The sequence below is a fragment of the Penicillium macrosclerotiorum genome, assembly GCF_028827735.1.
Source record: "Penicillium macrosclerotiorum strain IBT 26536 chromosome Unknown utg000008l_segment0_segment0, whole genome shotgun sequence".
In the NCBI taxonomy this organism is placed as follows: Eukaryota; Fungi; Ascomycota; class Eurotiomycetes; order Eurotiales; family Aspergillaceae; genus Penicillium; species Penicillium macrosclerotiorum.
In genome coordinates this window covers 250,270-266,744 of record NW_026643087.1, presented here as the reverse complement: position 1 = coordinate 266,744, position 16,475 = coordinate 250,270, and the positions used below count along the sequence as shown (strand labels likewise).

Here is a 16,475-nt window from a genome sequence, read left to right as displayed (position 1 = left end):
TAAGAAGCTCGGACCACCCAACTTTTCTCCTTTCCCTCCGACACCCCACTGTTGACAAAGTTGCACTTACCAGCAGTCGACACATTTGATCACGCCGATCGACTGTTCGTTTCTTGCTGGCAATCATGGTATGTCTCGCCTAGTGCTCTACACGCGTTGTGAAATGGATGCTAATGGGGCGGCCTGCTAGGCGTCATTTGCCAATCCCACACAGATCTTTGCCGACGATGTCGTGGAGGAGAAGGGCGAGAATGCCCGTCTGTCTGCCTTTGTCGGTGCTATCGCCGTTGGCGATCTGGTGAAGAGCACACTCGGTCCTAAGGGCATGGATAAGATTCTACAGTCTGCGTACGTTGCGGGGTTCTTGATATGGAGAGGGGTGGGGGGAAAACGAGGACGAGCGAGCCATGTTTCCATGCACGAGTGCTGACATTTGCTACTCCTATAGCTCTACCGGCGAGATCCTTGTGACGAACGACGGTGCTACGATCTTGAAATCCATTGCTCTCGACAACGCCGCTGCCAAGGTGCTGGTTAACATTTCCAAGGTGCAGGACGATGAGGTCGGCGACGGCACAACATCCGTTACTGTGCTTGCTGCTGAGTTACTGCGGGAGGCCGAGAAGCTGGTGAGCTCCAAGATCCATCCCCAGACCATCATTGATGGTTACCGGATAGCTAGTCGGGCCGCCCTCGCCGCGCTCGAGAACACTGCCGTCGACCGCAGCCAGGACGCCGAGGCCTTTCGCAAAGACCTGCATTCCATTGCCCGCACAACCCTCAGCTCCAAGGTGCTGGCCCAGGACCGCGAACACTTCGCTGGCTTGGCATGCGAGGCAGTCCTGCGCCTCAAGGGATCGACAGATCTCAGCCACATCCAGATCATCAAGAAGGCCGGTGGCAAGCTCAGCGACTCGTATCTGGACGAGGGCTTCATTTTGGACAAAAAGATCGGTGTCAACCAGCCCAAGCGATTGGAGAACGCCAAGATCCTCGTCGCCAATACTGCCATGGACACGGACAAGGTCAAGATCTTCGGTGCCCGCGTCAAGGTCGAGTCTACGGGTAAGCTGGCTGAGTTGGAGAAGGCCGAGCGGGAGAAAATGCGCGCCAAGGTGGAGCGGATCAAGTCCCACGGCATCAACTGTTTTGTGAATCGTCAATTGATCTATAACTGGCCCGAGCAACTATTCACCGAGGCCGGCATCATGTCCATCGAGCACGCTGACTTCGACGGTATTGAACGCTTGGCGCTGGTCACAGGCGGCGAGATCGCCTCGACCTTCGACCACCCTGACCAGGTGAAGCTGGGCTCCTGCGACTTGATCGAGGAGGTGATTATCGGCGAGGATACCCTGATCAAGTTCTCCGGCGTGGCTGCCGGTCAAGCCTGCACCATTGTCCTGCGTGGTGCCACCGAGCAACTGCTTGATGAGGCCGAGCGCTCGCTCCACGATGCTCTGGCCGTACTGTCCCAGACCGTGAAGGATCCCCGCGTGACCTTGGGTGGCGGCTGCGCTGAGATGGTCATGGCCAAGGCAGTTGAGCAAGCTGCTCAGAACACGACCGGCAAGAAGCAGCTGGCGGTGGACTCGTTCGCCCATGCCCTCAAGCAGCTGCCGACCATCCTGGCTGACAACGCCGGTCTCGACTCGAGCGATCTGGTCACACGGCTGCGCCAGGCCATCAACAACGGTATGACCAGCTCTGGTCTAGATCTGTTGACTCCCGGTGGCGGCATTGCGGATATGCGTGAATTAGGGGTTGTGGAGGCCTATAAGCTGAAGAAGGCTGTAGTGTCCTCGGCATCTGAGGCTGCAGAGGTATGGGTTTTCCTTTGTTCATTCTGTGCTCTCCGTGTACTAACCGAGGTCTCTTCTAGCTTCTTCTCCGGGTGGATAACATTATCCGCGCGGCTCCGCGCCGCCGTGAGCGGATGTGATATGATTGATACGATGGCCGATGAAATCCCTGTATCTATTTTTTTTTCTCTGAGGAATTCCCCCCTAAAAATACACCACGTGCCATAGACATATGCTCCCGCCGGTATGACAATGACTCAGTAGGCGCCTAATGAGAGTTCAGCAAGCGGCTTGGGAGATGGTTGCTTGATTGCTGCTTAACACTTAATTCGCCCAAACAGTACCTTGCCTCGAGTGCAATAACTCCAGTGTGCTAGATTTATCCAAATTGAGCCCAAACCTGACGATCTTGGGGGCATAACATTCTGCATATGAATGGTACGCGAATCTCGAGTCCAAGAGAGAGCTAGACCTTTGTGGGATTCCTCGTAAAAGGTGGTTTCGATTGTTTGGATTGTTTTTAATTGATTTTCTATTGATTCTTTGTAGATTCATTTACCGAAATCCGCTATATCGCTAAGCAGGAAGGCGGCTACAGTTCCCTGTGAGCGACTTCAAGATGCGGATAATTAAGCTTGCAAATTTGGTCAAAGAATATTCGAAAACACCGCGAGTGTCGTGATATTTTCAAATTCTGCAAGTCTGAATGAGAAGAAAACCACAGAGGAGCAGGAAGAAGAGTAAATAGAGATAGAGCGAATCCCTCTATCAGTCTCGTATCTCGTATGTATGCCATGAAAGTTGAATACCGATGAGCAATTTTGGTCTAACCCATTTTTGATTATACGCAAAAATCGTCGTAGAGCTTCTCTTCGTTTGGAAACGGGCTTCACTAGTCAGATTTGAACTCAAAACATAGCCAGCATACTCAATTGCACGGTGCAATCTTGCTCAAAACAAAAATTGTAAAAGTAACAACAGTTCATGAAAAGTAGCAGAAACAATACCAGATTCGTGAACTCAGTAGACAAGATTCAAACGCGCAGTATAATCCAGCCTACTCTTTCGGGTGTTGGCCGATTTGGATGGTGTGATTTGAAGATCCTCGATAGCCGAGCATAATTCATCCTCGGCCTCGTCAACATCCGCATCATTTTTTATCGATGTAGGAGCCTCAAAGTCCAAAGGACGCGGAGGCGTGATTTGGAATCCCTGGCTTTTTCCTCTCTTTGTCGAATTTGGGTTTCTAGGGGAGCCGAGGAATTTTTTTGAGGCAGGACGAGGAATCCTCGCCTGAGCTTCAGTCAGAAGTAAGCCCGACCGGTCATATGCTGGGGATTCGATGAAACGAATCCATTTCTTCAAGCTTCTCTGTAGGGTTTTCTTGTCAATGTCAAGCAGCTCTTTGTGAGAGTGCTTGCATTTCTTACAACAAACATCAAGCTGATAGTGATTGTTGGAGAATTCTGCTAGTAGTAGTCTCTCCACACGATGAGCATACTGGGTAAACTCTGTTGCGATTTTGTTGTAATCGCCATAACAGTTTTTGTGTGTGTCGAACCGGCCTAGTGTGGGATGTTGCAAGGTAATTCCAATTTTGAATATTCCAGGAAGCTCTGGGAGCGATATCACATAAATATACCCAGATTCTTTCATCAATGGGCCATCGATTGGCTGCTTCAAAATCCAGGTGACTCTCCTAGCCACTTCATCTTCTTCCATCATGGGCCCAGGGTGTACAGTCCTTATTGACAATGTTGATTGATTCGAAAGGATTGAAACTCCTTCCCCTTCAAAGGGATCTTCTTCTTCATCGGGCTTCCATCTTGCCCCCTCATCTCCATGCTCCAGCTCTTCAATCTCCTCTGTGTGTTCTGCGCTTTCTTCGGAGAGTGTATGACTGGTTTCAAATGTCTCATCTTCCAACTTGAAACTTTCAGAATTCTGCCGTGTACCGAGTTCTTTTAGCCATTGGTCTATCGCCTGAGACTCAAGCTTATCGTGAAGACCACAAATGTAGACCTTCGCGATATTCTGCAAGATTTGGAGCTGCGGAGATGCCCGTGTGTATCCGCGAGAAGCGCCGGTGAGCATTTCTAGGTGGCTCCTAAAGTGTTCTTTAGCAAGAATAAGATTATTCTCGGCCATCTTGCGCTGACATCGGGTTTGATCCTTTTTCAGGTATGCACATTCAATAGAGATGGGAGCACCGTGGCCCCAATCCACCAACTTCGCCAGAGAGGAAAAAGCCTTGATAGGGGATACCATGTTCACAAAACGGTGTTTTGCCTGGAGGGAGCTCTTATTTTGATTCGGAGCGTGACTGAAGCGATGAAAGGGCAATCTCTCAAGAGGATGAACAGGCCATTAAGAGTATCGAAATTCAGAAAACTCTTCGGCTTCTTGATGCAGTGATTTGGCTTTAAACTAAAGCCCCTGGCCCCCAGCGCCTATTTCTCCGAGGGCTACGCGCCCAACAGACAGCACCCCCTGATCAAGTTACACTGCCCTCTTGCACGGTGCTTTGAAGGGGCTGGGTCCAACATGTCCGCATGAACCACTTTGAACACTTAGGACAGGGATTATCAAGCCATGCTATAGATAGATAGTAACATCCGCAGGTGGTTAGGTCAGGTGGGGGTTGTTGGTTGCGAGATCTTTAGTTTGCGGATCAAAATCTCGCTAGGATTGCGCTTGAGGTTTAGTGGGCATGATAGTGGAAGATACATGCATTGGTTTCGCGCCTAGACATGGGTTCACAGCCGCTATAGCAAAGGTACGTTTCACGTATTTTGGGGGCCAAGCTACGCTGGAACCCTTCACTATCCTTTTATGCTCATGTTCAGCTTGCTTGAAAATATCCCACTTCTGTTTGAACATTTCATGATGCTGTATGCTTCGCTACTGCCAGCAATAAGAGTGTCTAGGGTGTTCGGGACCTTAGGATCAATCTGGTCAACATTATACATGACTCTAAGGCTTTGGACTTCAGTCTATTGGCAACGTGGTGTCTTCCTGGGAAATTGCGGCCTCCAGGTACGTGGGTCTCACCTGATTCATTTTACGGGCAGCTTGCGTAATTCGAGAAGCCATTTTCGAGTGTCCTTAGTAGTAGACCAATCCGCAAATTTAAGTGGATCCTCCATACTTCGGTGTTATTAGGATAAGTACCACCTTGAGCGATCAGAGATAATATTCATAGCTTTCACTTATCAGTAGGTTCTTGACCAATTTTCCGTATGTTCGGCCCACCTCCCCGTCCCTCCTAAAGATCATTAAGCTAAACGCGGGAGTCCAAAGCGAGACCAATTCTCTTCGAATATTGGATGATTTCAAGAACTTACGACGCCTCATGACTTCTGTCTCTTCAATTTTTTCTCCCTCATCTTCTCATCTGTAAATCTTGAGTATAGTTGGAGGCCGACTTCTGGGTATATGTCAAAACGATTGGATGTTGTTGTCTTTGTGACTTTGAAAGCAGAATTGGTGAAGTTATTGCTGACATCAAATTGTGAAGCTTTATATAACTTTTTTGTCTAAAAAATCAGTTCTGCTGTCAAAGACCTCAATTATCAACTTCGGTGTCAGTCTAACACCAGGTTGGCAGCCCGGAGGGCAAATGATACATGTTACTAGTCCTCGGGAAGAGAGTCTGAATCACTAAGAAATAGCTATTGTTACATGCCGAATACTCAGTTCGTAGACTAGAAAATGCATAGCTGAGGCGGTTAGTCTTTTCATGCATATAAGAGGCTTAATCACCTAAGCATATAGCACTATAATAGAAATATTCCTGTAAAATGCTAGGCATTAGAGTCAAAATCTAATCGTGGGAATGCAGCCTTTCAGTAAATTTAAATTTCACTTGAAATTTAAATGGCTCTTGTCCGGATGGATAGTAGACATTTTGCTTAACCAATACCTTCAACATCAGCGGCCTCGAGAATGGCCATATTCAACATCTTTACCCTGCACATGCAGAGTAAAGCATGCAGACAACAGCTAGATCGAAGGCCTAAAAGTTCCTCGGACTATAATGACAAGAGAGACTCAACGAAGCGTTGTTCATGGCATTTGCTGCATGTAGCCTTGGCTTCGGGCCGGAGCTTCGCGACCTCCTCGAATTAAATTTCTCTCGCGTACTCAATGCTTGAAATATCATACAGAGAGAGACTGTGTCATATAAGGCATATATAACAATAAACTTTTGACAAGTGATGCTCACTTCAAATAAACGAGTGTTTAGGAACATCGGTCAAGACGATAATCAAAGTGTACTTCATCATAAACAGCGATGTATCACGCATCTAAGGTCACCCCTATTATCGGGGCGGCATGATCTCGAATCCAACTCTTTTTTTTTTGTTAGCTATCATTTTCTAGAAGTATAGATATCATTCTGACTCCCGGTAGGGCTTGTATTTAAAACTCATCTATGAGTAATAGGAGGACAGCTTATCTCACCAATGGATCGATTATTAGACCGCAATCTACTAAGTCATTGTCTTTCTATTCTATAACTCAGCTCAAAAATCAAGCTAGGAACTTCTTCATGTGACTGTAAAATCCTACACTCTGTACTTATTTAACCAAGCTCTCGAGCTGATTGCGGTATAGCGGGTAGTGTTTCTTTCTATAAGGGCCCTTCCAGCAGTATTGATCTAGTTCACAGGATCTGGGACCGCGCATCAAGTTATATTCCTCGGTTAACAAACGGTGAGCTCTCCCGAAGTGGCATCTCAATTATAAGTATGTTGGTTACGCTCTTGAGCCTCGCCGCATAGTAGACGTAGTGCCTCATTCATCAATATTTCTGCCGACTTATGTTTGAATTCCTAGAGTTGTCCACATGATTGAACGACCTCACCAGTCTCGGATTCTTCCTAGCACGATAAAGGTCTCCCTGGCCAACAACCTATGTCTCTATAGAGGTTTCATCGAACCTCAGAGTATTGGCCCTTCTGCCCGGAAATGTATCTCATTACCGAGCCGCAACCCTATCTACACATTCAATTTCAATACATGTTTCCTCACCAGCAGGGGATATATGTTCAACACCAATACAGTAGGACGGTGTTTGATTCAACGCTATATTTTAAAAAATTCCAAAACGCCGAGAAAAACGCTTGCCCCTGGGCTCAGTGCATTTAGTAGGTTCCCGACCGCAACTTATATACACTAGTCGAATAGATTCAAAGCGTGCTGGCAACGTTACAAAATATATTTCTAGCTTCACCGACTGTCAAATTCCGCCCGTACGATATCTGGGAGTTTGATCGTGTAGGATTGTGGCGTTCCTTCTCATGCATATGTTTCATTGCCGACTCTCCTCGGCTAGGAGCACAGTGCTACTGAAAATATATTGAATCGTGCTTGGTTGGAAGGCTTCCGGGCGGCTAGATTATAGGGATCCCCCAAGAAATGAAGCTAAGCGATATAGGTTTATCTCACGCGAGCTTAGTACTTCGATAAGCGACCATCCGATTGAGTAGTGCAAAACATCTGATCTCGAGAGACTGTAGTCGGACTTCCAGTTAGTCTTAGCGTCGGTGATCGTAGAGAATACAACTTCTCATGGCGTAATCCTCCTCCGTGGTGTGTCTTGCTCGCTTGTTGATTACGTCAGTCGCAAGCCTCTGTCTTATGTAATATACTGGCCTCAGGCTGCGACCCTGCTTGGTCAGAAATCGTCCTCAAGGCTGGAGTCGAGTCCGTGCAAGGGCGCAGCGCTCGGAAGAACCCCTTAGGGCCCCGCTGACTCCCGAACGGGAAGACCAAGACCCTTGGCTCAGGCAGCAGCATAATCAATGATCATCATGATCATAACATCGCACACTGTAATTATCCCCCGGTAACGAGGAGTTATCCAGTATTTCAATGCGCCTGTTCGGGCTTAGCTGCGAATCCCATTGTGATCGGTAAGGACGAATGCTACAATGCGATAGATCGGCTTTTGTTTTCCGACGCCGATACAGAGGTCCAATCTTGATGGTCGAAGAAGCAATACTGGCATTAATGAAAAGCCCAGACGGCATATTTACATAACGGTTGTATCTCCCCCCCAAAAAACAGGGGGCAGTGAGCTCCTCTTTATATGCTCTCGGCCGCCCATCTTCACCTAGATGAGTGACCGCCATTTCATGTGCTACGGGTTCCAATGCTTGCAGATTGAATTGCTCCATTCGAGACCCATCGCAGGTCCGGGATAATGAACTCCGTCGGCATGGTATGCAGATGGAGGATGAGAGATCTGAGGCACAATCGGCTAGTTGGAGAAACGGGTCTGGTGGAGCAGCAGACATCAACCGCCGTGCCAGGTCACCCCTGAATCATCCCGCTAGACTTGCGGCACTTGCGCGGGATGATGTAATCATGTAGTACGATCATACATCGATTTTTATTATTCACAGCATTCACCACAGCAGCAGTAGTAGGAGGAGGAGTAGCGATATTCGATTCTCCTTCGTAGGATCAGCATTGTCGAATGGTGTTCGACGTCCGGTGGGTGCGGGTGGGTTCGCCTGAAACTATACTCTGTTTGGTGTTGCAGAGATGTCAACCCGACGATCGTCTCGCGATAGCCCGATAACCCGATAACCTTATAGTCAGTCGTATTGCGCGAGTGCATCGTCAAATCCTCGTCCTCGTCCTCGTCCTCCTTCCCCTCCCCCCTCGCTCCTCTGCTGAATTGGTGACTCCAGATGAGTAAGGCGGACTCTCCGGCGAGGGATGAGGGTTTTGCCAAGGGACGCTGTCTCATCCGGTGGCTGCTGGCTCCGCCAACTGCCAGGGACCAAGAGTGTGCCCGTCATCGGGTTATTTTTAGCGGGACCCGACCATACCGGTATCGACCCGTATATACCATCGGTACCGGTACGGAGGCCCGGGCTCTCTTGGCGTTTTGCCCCTGACCTCCCTGACTCCCTGAACCTTCCCCCGAGCCAGTCAAGGCCATTCTGGATTCAAGTCCCCGGCGCCGACGCTCTCCGCGTGTCCGTCTGGATGTTTCTGGGATTTCCCACTGGTGAATGTCCGGGGATGCCGTTCAACTTGATGGTGCTCGAGTTTCGAGTTCGACGATCCTCGCATCTAGACCGGGACTCCAGCGAAGAAAAAATCTCGTAAGGTCATGACCATACCGCGTTACCGTACCATCTCCGGGCAACGCCACGGTGATGGCGGGACCTCCAAGACCAGCAGACCCTGAGACCCTGTCCCCGTGCAGGTCGCCAGCGTCCAGTCGAGGCCGTAAAGTGACCCAGTAATCCAGTAAACCCACCTAGTAAACCCCCCCCCCCATCCCCCATACTCTCATACTCCCATACTCTCATACTGTACCGTCCTGTACACCTTCACCGACCTGGTTTCCTCTTCCTCCATCTCCCCACTCCGTCTCCTCCCCCCATTCTTCCCGGCTGCTCTTCAAGACGTCGATCTCCGCTTGATCTTCCCCCCCCCTCTTTCTCTTTCTCTCTTACCCTCCCCCTCCTCCCCCTCTCTCGTTTCGATGTCGCACGCCCTTCCACTCGTTTAACATCTCCATGATCCCTTCCCAGTGGCTGGCCACCCTGTTGGGTGGCTCGCTCGCCATCCTGGGCGCTCACGCCGCCATCGATTTGAATGTGGAAAGTCAAGGTGAGTCCTCATGCGATGAGGCTACTATACCACTGCGGAATGTGCCCGGCGCCTCGTTCCCTAGACACCAAGCGCCCTGATCGACCGGTTCACTGATGGAATCGGAGTAGACTCCCTCAAAACTGCGGCCAAAACCATCGCCACCGACATGATGGATTACTATAACAATCGCGACTCGAAGGATATCCCCGGCAAGTTTGACGGCACCTGGTGGGAAGGCGGCTCCATGTTCATGATCCTCATCCAATATTGGTGGTTGACCGGCGACACCCAATTCAATGACGCCATCCAGGACGGCATGTACTGGCAAAAAGGCGACGACAACTTCTTCCCCTCTAACTACTCCCAGTATCTCGGCAATGACGACCAGGTGTTCTGGGGTCTCGCCGCCATCACTGCCGCGGAGCTCAACTTCCCCGAGCGCGACGGCCAGCCCTCCTGGGTCTCCCTGGCCCAGGGCGTCTTTAACACCCAAGTCCCCCGCTGGGACACCAGCAGCTGCCACGGGGGATGCGCTGGCAGATCTGGCCCTACCAGAGCGGATACACCACCAAAAATGCCATCTCTAACGGCGGTCTCTTCCAGCTGGCCGCCCGGCTAGCGTATTACACCCACAATGCGACCTACGCCGAATGGGCGGAACGTATCTGGGACTGGAGTGCCACCACACCCCTCTTGAAGCAAAAGAATTGGAACATTGCCGATTCCACCACGTGCGAGACCCAGTGTACCGATCACGGTGACTGGCAATGGACGTACAACTATGGCACTTACATCAGTGGAGCCGGCTACATGTACAACTACGTATGTGTGATTCCCCGTCCCCTCTACCTTCTTGGCTCTCTTTTTTCCCCCTTTCAACTCAATGAATCCTGGTGTCCTCGCTCTTCTAAAAAGGAATCACTGACGCTAACCTGATATATGGTGTAGACCAACGGAACTGCTGAGAAGTGGAAGGATGGCGTCGACGGCCTGTACGGCACTTCGGCCCAGTTTTACCCCACCAAGGGATACAACAACGATGGGGGCAATGTCCTGGTCGAGATCACCTGCGAAGCGGTCGACAAATGTGATCGCAATCAGATCACGTTCAAGGCGTACTTCACCAGCTGGCTGGCCTTCCTAACCACCATCGTGCCCGGCACCTCGGACCAGTTCATGCCGAAATTCAAGACCTCGGCGCAGGCCGCCATCAAGACCTGCACGGCAGGCAGTGACGGCAACCTCTGTGGCATCAAGTGGTACGAGCAGGCGACAGATAGTTCCACGGGCCTGGAACAGCAGATGGCGGTGCTGGGCGTTCTCAATGCCGTCATGGTGCCCTTCAAGGGCCAAGCACCCCTGACCTCGGACACCGGCGGCACCTCCAAGAGTAACCCGAGTGCCGGTACCAACAGCTCTGACAGTGATGTCCCTGCCCTGAATACGGTGACGACTGGCGACCGGGCGGGCGCTGGCATTCTCACCGTCATTTTTGTGACTGGGTGGGCAGTTGCTGTCACTTGGATGATCCGTGGTGGCTAATTTTCCGTGTTTTCCTTTTCATTTCAATTTTTTTTTATCCGTGTCATTCATCTCACCCCGTGGGTGTCTTCTGTTCTTATATATTCCCTTGGCCCCGGCTGTCTGTGTACTTTTTATTTGTTTCTTTCTTATCCTCTCCTTCCATACCCGCACTCGCCGGTGTCTTCTCTTCTTTGTATCTATGACGATTTTTCCTTTCCCCTTTTCTTTGCTCGCCTGGAGCGTTTTCCGGCAGCGGCGTCTTCGCGGAGAGAGGTGCTTTGGCGTCTGGGACCTACTGCCTTTAGGGGACTTTGACACTATCCTGCGTACTTTAACCCAATGCACTGGAACTTTCTCGGTTGTATGATACTCCAATCTCCTGCTGGGCGCTTGATGTGATTCATTGTTGGGGTTGTAGTCGGTAGCGCCCACTTCGCACCTGCATGTCATTACATTTGATATCACCAACTGGGGCCAAATCCTTTGCAGGGATCGTCGGGCCTCTCATTAGGAATTCGTACCAAGTACTTTGTATTGATACATGGTCTTCTTTGGGGTTCCATCGGTCGCTTTCGTTGGTTAGAAGACGGCTATGACTCGAAACACAACACCCAGGGCCCTCTCGTCCGTCGGCCAGGGTAAAGAGGATTCTCAAGAGAGACTCTTCAAGAGAGGTTCCTCAAGTCAGCCTTGTACATGTGAGAATCGTCGCGACTGATCCTGGCCCGAGTTCAAGGGGATTGCGACCCTTCCAGGGGCTGCGTCTCCTGGATGGCGTGGCCAGGTACCGGTACCTCCTGGTACGCGGGCGGGCGGCAGGGAGTGGCTGGGGGGTGGTCGTACTGTACACGTGTATTACACACAATCCTCGTCCAACGTTGCCCTTTTCCTTCTCCCCTTTCACACTGTCTTTCTTCTCCAACTCTAAATCTCTGCCAACCATCTTTCATACCCTCTTTTTCTCCAACGATCGCTTGCCATCGTCACTCGGGGGATACCTGTTCGAATCATCGTCCGCTTTGGGGTGGGGGATGTTCCGCTATCCGGATTCTCGACTCGCTCCACAGTCACCGTCCGCCCGGCCCTCCATCGACTCTCGAACCGACTCGACCTCCTTCTCCGTCTCCTCCTCCCCCGGAGACCCATGAATCGCACACCTCGCCCTTGCGAATCCTTCTAGTCTCGATCCTCTTCCAGTGCTGAAGTGCCCACAATGCGGTGGCGGCTGCCGGGCGCCTGTTCGACCCTCCCCGCCAGCGTCGCCCTTCTCCTTCTCCCCGTCCTGGTCGCTCCGCAGCAGCACCCAGAACTCCATGACTCCTCCACTCCGAGAGTCTCCGTGCCGCTAGCAGCGGCCGGAGCAGACGCATCTTCATCCCACGCGGCCACCATTGCCGTGCCCCCCATTGTAAAATCCAATGATGCGAGCGCCCTAGCAACTCTGGCTCTGGCGGGCTCCGGCCGCGCCGTTCGAGCCCCTCCTGTCCAGGCTAGCAGTACCGCTGCCGGCCTGGCTTCGCAGCTTCACGCGCGGTCCCTGCAGGACTGGGAGGTTGAGGACTTTGTGCTGTTGGCGACCGTCGACGGAACCATCCACGCGAGAGACCGCAAGACCGGCTCCGCTCGTTGGGCCCTTGAGGTGCCCAGCAGCCCCCTCGTCGAGAGCATCTATCATCGTGCCAATCGGTCCAGCTTCGACGAGACCCAACCCGAGGATGACTTCCTCTGGATTGTCGAACCGAGCCAGGATGGCAGCTTGTACATTTACAGCCCCGGGCCCGACGCCGGACTCCAGAAGCTAGGGTTGACGGTGAAGCAACTTGTCGACGAAACCCCCTATTCAGGGTTAGATCCTGCTGTAACGTATACAGCTCGGAAAGAAACCACATTGTATACCATCGATGCTCGCACGGGAAGCATTCTGCGAGTATTCAGCTCACGCGGGCCCTTCACAGCCGGACAAGAATGTCGAAAGGTAGATGGCTTGGACTCAGATTCGGAGGAATGCGAGACCACGTCTGGTACTCTAGTTTTGGGCCGCGTGGAATATGCTGTGGCCATTCAGAACACTGAGACCGGGGATCCTATTTGCACCTTGAAGTACTCCGAGTGGGCGCCGAATAACCGGGACATGGACCTTCAGAGCCAGTACATGCGCACGATGGACCAAAGTCATATCTACAGCATGCACGATGGCGTTGTCCTGGGTTTTGATCATTCCCGTATGGATCGTCCCAGATACACACAACGCTTTCAATCACCTGTCGCTCGAGTCTTTGATATTGTTCGTCCGGCTAATAAAGATACTCCGAACACGTCGACACCGCTCGTTTTGCTTTCGCAGCCCCTTCAACCCCCCGATCCCGACTATGGTACATTGGATGATCGTGATATGCGGGTTTTTATCGATTCTACCAATGCTGGTGGCTGGTATGCCCTTTCAGAAGAAACATACCCTTTGGTCACGGGTCGCGCCCCCATGGCACAGTGCTATGACAAAGATTTCTTCCGACGGGGTCACTCCTTGATGAGCTTGACCCCTCACCAACAAAGAGATGCTCTGGCAGGGGTCCATTCTCTAAACGGCCCGCGAAGTACCCCTTCGATTCCTCGACTCGGCAGTTCCGCAACGGAATTATCCAACGATACCCCGCGAGAGGTGCTACGCAGCCCTTCGGAATTGGCGCTCCCTCCCGCCTTGCGACACAGCGCCATCATCCGGAAGAGTTGGGACAATGCCTTGGATATTGTTGTCACCTTGATCTTGCTGTTCATTGGTGCCTTCATCTACTTCAACTCACATCATATCCGTGATCTTGCTAAGCAAAAGCTCGACATTAAAAACATCATCAATTCGAATGACAGAGGTCCGCTCTCTACTCCAGGCACCCCAATTGTCGGCACACATCCGGAAATCGGAGGCGCGGCCACTCAGAATCGTCAAGTGCCTGATGTCACTGTTGATGTTGAACTAGATCGTAACTCGCCTGATACAGAGTCAACCCCACGGCCATCCCGAGACAATAGTTTACCCCCGAGTTCGACGCCTCGGGTCCAGATTCGGGAGCCATCGCGCGGACCCGACGATGCTGAGACGGAGGAAGGGGCTGATCCCGATAAGTCCGTTAAGAAAAAGCGTCGCCAGCGTGGTAAACGTGCGGGGAAGGCGCACCGTCGAGGCAAAAAGCCAGATGCGGAGGGCGATGCCTCAGACCACGCCGACCGAGTCGTGAATCAAGTCAATCATCTGTCGCCTCAACCTGGTTTGGAACCCGATATCCAACTGAAACGCACCGTCTCAAATGAGATCATGGAAATGGACGGGGTCATCCGTATTGGGCGTCTCGAAGTCTATACCGATGTTGTTCTTGGGCATGGTAGTCATGGTACTGTGGTCTACCGTGGCATGTTCGATGGGCGCAATGTTGCCGTCAAGCGAATGCTCATGGAGTTCTACGATATTGCCTCGCACGAAGTGGGGCTGTTACAGGAGAGCGATGACCACCACAACGTGATTCGGTATTTTTGCCGTGAACAAGCTGCTGGTTTCCTCTACATTGGACTTGAGTTGTGCCCGGCCTCGTTGCAGGATGTCGTTGAGCGTCCGTCGCAATATCCTGAATTGGTGCAAAACGGCGCTGGTCTGGACATGCCTGACGTTCTGCGCCAGATCACCCAAGGTGTGCGGTATTTGCACTCTTTGAAAATCGTCCACCGTGATTTGAAACCTCAAAACATTCTGGTCGCTATGCCGCGGGGACGAACCACCTCGCGCGGAGCTCTTCGTCTTCTTATCTCGGACTTCGGTCTGTGCAAGAAGCTCGAAGATAACCAGAGTTCCTTCCGAGCAACCACTGCCCATGCGGCCGGTACTTCTGGCTGGCGTGCGCCCGAATTGCTGGTAGATGATGATACCACTGGACCGATGAGCCTATCGTCGCAATACACCGAGTCGTCCGAGCCTGCGGTGGTCGATCCCCAAACAAATCGCCGTGCCACACGGGCCATTGATATTTTCTCACTGGGCTGTGTCTTTTACTACGTCCTCACCCGTGGCAGCCACCCATTTGATAAGAATGGCAAGTTCATGCGCGAGGCCAATATCGTTAAGGGCTGTTTCGACCTGGAAGAATTAAATCGCCTGGGCGACTATGCCTTTGAGGCTGACGACCTCATCCGCTCCATGCTTTCTCTAGACCCCCGTCACCGGTACGTTATCTCATATTTCATTGGATTAATGTCCTCGATTTTATTTTCTCTGACTGATTCCTTTCTAGGCCCGACGCCAGCGCCGTCCTCATGCACCCCTTCTTCTGGCCCCCATCTGATCGTCTCAGCTTCCTGTGTGATGTTTCTGATCATTTTGAATTTGAACCGAGGGATCCTCCTTCGGACGCGCTGCTCTGCCTGGAGTCCGTCGCGCGGCAGGTGATGGGACCGGAAATGGATTTCCTGCGTCTCCTTCCGCGCGATTTCAAGGACAGTCTGGGCAAGCAGCGCAAGTACACCGGCGATCGCATGTTGGATCTGCTGCGTGCCCTGCGCAATAAGCGTAATCACTACAATGATATGCCGGAGTACTTGAAGGCTCATATCGGCGGCTTGCCAGAAGGTTATTTGAACTTCTGGACAGTGCGCTTCCCTAGTCTGTTGATGAGTTGTCACTGGGTTGTTTTGGAGTTGGGCTTGACCAATATTGACCGCTTCCAGCGGTATTTTACACCGCCCGAATAGACGAGGGGTTTTTGTAGTGCCATATAGTCTGGAGTTGAATACTATCTAAATTGGACTTCCTGGTATATACTTCACTAGATCATTTTGGCCAACGTAGAACGTGTGAATGGAGTCAAACATCCTTACGGCCCTAGATCATTCAGATATGGATCTCTCATCATCAGTTTGTCGCATACCCACTCCGTATAGCAGTAAACCATTGAACTACTCCTAGCTCCTCGCATTGCCACGCCCGCCTGTCCCCGTAGAAAGCAAGGCGCGTAACGAGCAAGGGATGTTCATTTTACTCCGACGCTCCGTACCTCGGCCGAGGGGGTCGTTGAACCAAAGAGCACCAGATCTGTTACTATTGAAGAGAAGACTACACCTTGGAGCAATAAAAATAGTTGGGGGCGATCACATCTTGCTTTCGACTTTTAGGATGGATTAAGGATATTTCATGGACTAAGAATATACCAAAAGAAGGAACTTCGTGTCAGATTTGAAACTCCATGAAATCCAGATCAATGGAGCTCTGGAATGATCAGAGGCACAGTTGATCGCTTGACTGGCATCCGCGATAAATGACGGGATAGCTCGCAGCTCTCAAAGGCTTTGAAAGTCGTTGATCTCCTTCCTTTTGGCGATCTTTTGTGTGCGACTACAATAAGGTGTACGTCTTAGATGGAAAGCTGGAATTGCACAGCTGGACATTATCTGTTTATTTACTATGGCGCCATCATTATCAGTATTAACAGCAATATCTCTCCCCAAGTTCTATGGGGAGTCGGAGTTCGTCGGCATTAAGAGTTGAGACTT

The 16,475-nt window shown here is 51.2% G+C and overlaps 4 protein-coding genes across 4 annotated transcripts; 3 read left to right on the top strand and 1 right to left on the bottom strand.

The window, feature by feature from the left end:
* Positions 1–125: 125 nt before the first annotated feature.
* On the top strand, positions 126–1,942 carry N7462_008290 (chaperonin-containing T-complex subunit CCT2; the record flags this gene model as incomplete). Its single annotated transcript, XM_057080005.1, has 4 exons — positions 126–128; positions 191–348; positions 449–1,823; positions 1,883–1,942. The coding sequence occupies 4 exons, from the start codon at positions 126–128 to the stop codon at positions 1,940–1,942; spliced, it is 1,596 nt and encodes a 531-aa protein (XP_056930333.1).
* Positions 1,943–2,822: 880 nt separating this feature from the next.
* Positions 2,823–4,070, bottom strand: N7462_008289 (GIY-YIG nuclease family protein; the record flags this gene model as incomplete). Its single annotated transcript, XM_057080004.1, has 1 exon — positions 2,823–4,070. The coding sequence occupies one exon, from the start codon at positions 4,068–4,070 to the stop codon at positions 2,823–2,825; it is 1,248 nt and encodes a 415-aa protein (XP_056930332.1).
* A 5,273-nt stretch (positions 4,071–9,343) lies between these two features.
* Positions 9,344–10,961, top strand: N7462_008288 (glycoside hydrolase family 76 protein; the record flags this gene model as incomplete). The annotated part of the gene is made up of 4 exons (XM_057080003.1): positions 9,344–9,478; positions 9,502–9,897; positions 9,933–10,241; positions 10,368–10,961. The coding sequence occupies 4 exons, from the start codon at positions 9,344–9,346 to the stop codon at positions 10,959–10,961; spliced, it is 1,434 nt and encodes a 477-aa protein (XP_056930331.1).
* A 1,195-nt stretch (positions 10,962–12,156) lies between these two features.
* On the top strand, positions 12,157–15,677 carry ireA (bifunctional endoribonuclease/protein kinase IRE1; the record flags this gene model as incomplete). The annotated part of the gene is made up of 2 exons (XM_057080002.1): positions 12,157–15,152; positions 15,221–15,677. The coding sequence occupies 2 exons, from the start codon at positions 12,157–12,159 to the stop codon at positions 15,675–15,677; spliced, it is 3,453 nt and encodes a 1,150-aa protein (XP_056930330.1).
* Between the last annotated feature and the right edge of the window lie 798 nt (positions 15,678–16,475).